The following is a 6,250-nucleotide window of genomic DNA, read 5'->3' as shown; positions in this document are numbered from 1 at the left end:
TTGCTGGCACTAAGTCGGACCTGTTCTCGGTGCATGTTGGACTCCGGCAGGGCTGCCCTTTGTCACTTTTATGGACAGGATTTTTAGGCGCAGCCAAGGGCTGGAGGGGCTGGTTTTAGGGACCAGTGGATTTCGCCTCTTCTTTTTGCAGATAACGTGGTCCTGCTGGCCCCCTCTACCCAAGACCTACAGCATGCACTGGGGCGGTTTGCAGCCAAGTGTGAAGCGGCAGGGATGAAGATCAGCTCCTCCAAGTCCGAGGCCATGGTTCTCGACCTGAAAAGGGTGGATTGTCCTCTTCAGGTTGGAGGGAAGTTCCTGCCTCAAGTGGAGGAGTTCAAGTACCCAGGGTCTTGTTCACGAGTGAGGGAAGAATGGAGCGGGAGATCGACAGACGGATCGGTGCAGCTGCCGCAGTAATGGGGGTGCTGTGCCAGTTCGTTGTGGTGAAGTGAGACCGGTCAGTCTACGTTCCTACCCTCACCTATGGCCATGAACTTTGGGTTATGACAGAAAAAACGAGATCCCGGATACAAGCGGCTGAAATGAGCTTCCTCCATAGGGTGGCCGGGCACTCCCTTAGAGATAGGGTGAGGAGCTCGGCCATCCGGGAGGAGCTCGGAGTAGAGCCGCTGCTCCTCCACATCGAGAGGAGCCAGTTGAGGTGGCTCGGGCATCTATACCGGATGCCTCCTGGACGCCTTCCTCGGGAGGTGTTCCAGGCACATCCCACCGGGAGGAGGCCCAGGGCACGCTGGAGGGACTATGTCTCTCGGCTGGCCTGGGAACGCCTTGGGCTTCTCCCAGAGGAGCTGGAGGAGGTGTCAGGGAAGAGGGAAGTCTGGGCGTCTCTTCTGAGTCTGCTGCCCCCACGACCCGGTTCCGGATAAGCGGAAGACAACGAGTACGAGCACGAGTCAAGGGTGTACTGGCCATTTGCAGCTTCCTGCCTGTTGTGTGACCTGCACTCCACATTGGGCTCACACAGCTGAGAAACAAGACAAACATTATTCATTATAGTGTATGTCATTAAGTCTGTGAAGCAGGAGAACATTTGCTGAAAGCTTTCTGATCAACACTGGGTTTGTTTCATAAGGTGCTTCACCAATGTTTTCAACGAGGGAGGGGGACAGGCTGACCACACAGGAGTCCCTCAACAGGATGATGGCAGCCTCTAGACAAGTGTGTGGTGTGTGGACAGGTTTTCTCTTTTTGTCAGACAGTATTTGGTCTGACAGGAAGCGGTTACCTCAGGAGGAACAAGAAACGCAGATTAAGGATCTTACTGACATAGCTTGACCTAAAATCTGAACTTCATCATCCCACATCTAGATGCCAGGAGGAACACTGGGGATGTTGGTTCTCTCCCTTTCACACCTGTTGGTCATCTGTGGTGATGCAGAACTGAGATTCATCTCTGAACCAGACAGAGAATGCCTCTTCACCAGTCCATTTGTCCTGCTCCCAGGCTAGCTCCAGACACAACTGTCTTTGTTATGGTGTTGTCAGTCCACACCGAACCTGCAGTCTGGTTGATGGCAGCCACTGAAACACAATGCGGGATGCCCAAGGGCTGTGATGAGTCCAGTAACCAAACAACAGGCATCAGTGTCATGGAGCTCTGTAAATGTTGGAGCATAATACGACGATCCTTCATTTGAAACAAATGAGGAACTATGATCGGCTAATTGCAGAGTTCACCTCATCTTATTGGCTCTATGACACCACACAGTACCCATGTTCCTTAGAAAAAACACCTCTGATAGGCTTGCTCCATATGCATCTGTTTCATCGAGAATTTTAGACCTGGACATCAGAAAGAAGAAGAAACTAAGCGTGAAACAGGCTCAACCGGGTCATCATGATCTGGTCAGTCTTTGGAACTGACCAGGTTCTGGTGAATCTTTTGCATGAAGCTTCAGAAAAAAGTTTTGATTTTCCTGCAAGCCTACAGTGCACTCATCATCATTCAATAACTTCTTCAAGAACATCATCCGGTTCCAAATCCAAAATGATGAACCTTCTGGACTGGTTAAAAGGGACCTCCATGGTCCAAAAGAAGCAGTGCTGTTGTGTGAGTCAGGATGTGTCACAGTCGGAACAAACCCACATATCTGTAGATATGGTCCTATGAGTAGGTTCTCCTCCTCTTAAACTCTCAAAATCACCACTAGGTAATAAAACTCCTAACCATCAAAATAATCTTCCTGGCATCTGAGGATCAAGCACACTTTTAAGCAGCATAGTCCCAACAGGAAGAACTGAGTATTTAACAGTGAAATATTTGTTCTTTTTGTTTTGTTTTATTATTGTTAATATTTATTCAAACTAAACTGTTAAAACTTCCAGTGCTTATACTTTACATTCACAAATGAAAAATAAATTACTCTTTGTCTTTATGATTGAAATTGTTCACTCAGTGGGAAAATGTAAATCATGCTTCAGATAAAATTAACTTTTTTTAAAGGTGACGGAATCGATTTGATTTCGAAAACCAATGAGATTAGTTGATTTATGGACATTAACGTCTGTCAAAGTGGCTGATAGTGTCTGTTAGGGTTAGCTAGCCTTAACCTTACCCAGCCCGGATCCAGTTAGAGCTCAGCTCAGAGAAGCATGGTGAAACATCAAAATAACGAGTCACAGACCTGCTTCTCATGTCAGGTCAAACAGAGACAGAATCAATGAACCTGATCATAAACAAGCTTTATTGTCATCATCAGCGAGAGTATAGTCATCATCATCTTCATCAGTCCTGTTGCTATGGGCCTGTGTGTTGGACTGCAGAAGGCTGTCAACATGCAGCAGAGCCAAGCAGACAGACAGGTGGACAGACAGGAGCAGAGAGGTAGACAGGCAGGCAGGAAGTGAGGTAGAAGGAAAGACAGCTGGGCAGGAAGTGATTTGGATGGAAATACAGGTGGGCAGGAAGTGATTTGGAGGGAAAGACAGGTGGGCAGGAAGTAATTTGGATGGAAAGACAGGTGGGCAGGAAGTCAGGTGGAGGGAAAGACAGGTGGGCAGGAAGTAATTTGGACGGAAAGACAGGTGGGCAGGAAGTGATTTGGAGGGAAAGACAGGTGGGCAGGAAGTCAGGTGGAGGGAAAGACAGGTGGGCAGGAAGTAATTTGGACGGAAAGACAGGTGGGCAGGAAGTGATTTGGTGGGAAAGACAGGTGGGCAGGAAGTTAGGTGGAGGGAAAGACAGGTGGGGAGAAAGTGATTTGGAGGAAAAGACAGGTGGGCAGGAAGTGAGGTAGAGGTGAAGACAGGCGGGCAGGAAGTAATTTGGAGGGAAAGACAGGTGGGCAGAAGTCAGGTGGAGGGAAAGACAGGTGGGCAGGAAGTGAGGGAGTGGGGGAGACAGGTGTAAAGATAGTGAGGTAGAGGGAAGTACAGTTTGAAGGACAAACAAAAGACCAGAGAGATAGAAAGAAGGACAGATTTTAGGTAGGGAAAGTGGGACAAGTGTATAGATAAGTGACCTAACAGGAAGACAACAAGTGGACAGACAGATTGGCGGACAAGATTGAGAGACAGAGAGGTAAACTGGGAGGTGAACTGGGAAGTGGTAGTGCCAGGTAGCTATTGTTTTATTTACAGACAAGTAGGTAGATGCATTAGAATGCTTATTGGCTGTCTTCCGTAGGCTCCTCCCTCCTCATACTTGTGTCAACCAATCCCCTGTGAGGGGGGGCAGGCTCTGCAGGCTGAGGGGAGGGGTGTGAGGAGGAGGAGGAGGAGGAAGAGGAGGAGGACATGGAGGACGACAGGGAAAGGGGGAGGTCTGGGGGTTGTTCAGTCTGTTGCCTCCCCTCACCATCTGCCTCACCTCCCATCAGGACCTCCTCATCCTGCCTACCATCTCCTCCACGGGACCCAGCAAACTGCAGGTGAGGCAGGTGGGTCTCCTTCTCCTTATTTTCCGCCGCCTCCCTCTCACGACGCTCCATATACAGTGGAGCCTCCAGGCCGAGATAGGAGGTGCTGAGCTGCCGCAAGTCTAGCTCAAAGGGGCTGCCATCGGCCCGATCTCCTCCTCCTCCTCCTCCTCCTCCTCCTCTCTTACCCTTACGGGAGTGGGATGATGCTGAGGAGGGGAGGCCATCAGGGAGGAGCGACTGGATCTTTGGGAGCCAGCGTTTACGAACTCTGCGGGCATTTGTGCACATGTCAGCGGCAATGACGTTCATCTCACTTTCCTTGAAGTTTGGAGCAAAGTTCTGACAGTACACTGAGGAGGACAAAGAGGAGGAAGAGGAGGAGAAGAAAAACATGTTTCAATTAGTGAAAAAGACAGTACATCCACAGCCGTGTGGGACTGAGACTCTCACATTTAACCGTGTTTAACACTCGGTTGTCCAGAGGCTTCCGACTCGGATCATTGGTGGAGGAGCGGATCCCTGTTCCACAGCTATTGGCCAGAGTGTTTCTATGAAAACCAAAATCACCCAATCAGACAACAATATTTCTCTGAAAGAAGCAGAAACCGTCTGATGTATTCAGGTTAGATAAGGTCCCCAGTCACCTGTGGCCCCTGTGTCAATGACCCTAATGTTCTGGGGCTCTTAAGTCGTTGCTTCTAATGTCCTGATGGAACAACCATAAAGGTTTTGGGCTCCTGACTCTATAGACCTAGAGCTCTGTGGTCTCAGGCTCAGGCACCCTGAATGTCTGTAATAGAAGTCAATTAATGTGTTTCAAAACCTCACAACTCATAACAACCTTCTAGTTGAGCTGCCAGGTATGTGTTGGCTCTCAGGTAACATCTCACCTGTCGAAGAAGGTGGCCAGCAGCCTCCTGAGCAGCACCTTGTGTTTGACGCCAGCACAAAGGTGGCAGTTCATCAGCTGACCTCGTGTCATGTACACACTTGAACCTGAACATACAGTGACATATGAACAAGTCACATGACACAATGATTTCCTCATGTTTCTGCAACCATGACAACATTAGGCAACCTACCTGCCACCAACTCCACCTTCTCTCCGGGATCACCTTCTGTGTAAAGCGAAGGATGGCAGCGGTACCCGATCTGACTAATCAGACTGGCGGGCAGGGCCATGTTGTCCCGGCCAACCAGCACACAGGGCCGACGCTCGTTAGCCAGTGGAAGGGGCAGCAGCTCCAGCTTTTCTTGAACTGAACCAATGAAAAGTCAAGAGGGAAATGCTAAAAAAATGGAACAAAACATAATATTTATCACACTGAAACAACTGAAGGATTACACAGAGAGAATTAACTTTATCACAGTTTCCCTCAAATGTCTGTGGCATCTGAGTCAGCAGTTCTAAAGGTCTGGAGCCTATGATACAATGGATCTTACAGCTATGAGGCCTAGGTCAAACGCTCTAAGGTTTGGGGTCTCCTAAGGTTTGAACTCCAAGTGTCAACGGTGCTAAAGGTCAGGGCCACAAGTCAAAGGCTTAAAAGTACGACGTCCTCGAGTCAGCAGCCTTAAACAGGAAAGCCCAAACCTTAGAGCCATTGACCTTTTTCCAACACACCTGAATCAAATTATTGGCATGTTACCTGGCCTCTGCAGAGCTGAATGACTGTTGTTGAGGGACGTCAGCCATTTGATTCAGGTGTGTTGGAGAAAAAAAGCAACTAAAGGTTTCATCGTAGTCGCTCTAGAGGACTGAATTTGGTCAACCCTGGCCTTAAGGGACGTGATATAGACATGCAGTCTAAAACAACAAAATATACACAACTCTAAAAAGAAACAAGAAGACTTCAGAAAACCTGGAGCTGAAGCAGCTGGTCAGAGACAGACATGATCGTCTCGGTTGTCACCATTAAGCTGGAAAACAAAACAATAGCAGACTTAGCTGATTAAACTCACTGTAGGGGTTTCCAGTGTGACTATAGATGTGTTGGTAGAGTCCAGGATGAACTGTGTTGCCATAGTAATCCTCCTCCAGCTCCTCCTCAGTTGGGGGTTGAGAGGGAGGTGAGTCAGTGGGAATGCTGGATCCTCCAGGACTGGAGCGCCCCCCACCTGCCAGTAGGTATGACTGCAGCCCTGGAACCAAACCTCCACCTGCACTCAGGAAACACAGAGTGCTGCTCCTGGAGGACTGCAGCTCCCCCACCATGTCCACTCTGATGGAGACAGAGGAGGAACTGACAGTTTATGGTTGATCTCTGGTATTTGTCACAGACTAAACAACCACAGAGAGAGAGAAACAAGGCAGAAAATGACAAGAAAGATAAACAACCGAAGACTAGAGCAAAAAGATATAACTG

The 6,250-nt window shown here is 48.8% G+C and overlaps 1 protein-coding gene across 1 annotated transcript in view; it reads right to left on the bottom strand.

Annotated features, from left to right (window-relative positions):
* Nucleotides 1-2,687: 2,687 nt before the first annotated feature.
* LOC124877340 (nucleus accumbens-associated protein 2-like) overlaps nucleotides 2,688-6,250 on the bottom strand; it is a 10,443-nt gene continuing 6,880 nt past the window's right edge. Inside the window, exons 4-8 of the mRNA XM_047380445.1 lie at nucleotides 5,847-6,106; nucleotides 4,967-5,143; nucleotides 4,775-4,880; nucleotides 4,335-4,432; nucleotides 2,688-4,234 (exon numbers count right to left, since the gene is read on the bottom strand). Of these exons, the coding sequence (XP_047236401.1) occupies nucleotides 3,630-4,234; nucleotides 4,335-4,432; nucleotides 4,775-4,880; nucleotides 4,967-5,143; nucleotides 5,847-6,106 (1,246 nt within the window). The 3' untranslated portion in view covers nucleotides 2,688-3,629. The remainder of the gene's footprint in view (nucleotides 4,235-4,334; nucleotides 4,433-4,774; nucleotides 4,881-4,966; nucleotides 5,144-5,846; nucleotides 6,107-6,250) is intronic.

Source organism: Girardinichthys multiradiatus, chromosome 12, assembly GCF_021462225.1.
Source record: "Girardinichthys multiradiatus isolate DD_20200921_A chromosome 12, DD_fGirMul_XY1, whole genome shotgun sequence".
NCBI lineage: Eukaryota > Metazoa > Chordata > Actinopteri > Cyprinodontiformes > Goodeidae > Girardinichthys > Girardinichthys multiradiatus.
Note: the sequence above shows the minus strand (reverse complement) of the source record. Positions and strands in the feature narration are given on the sequence as shown.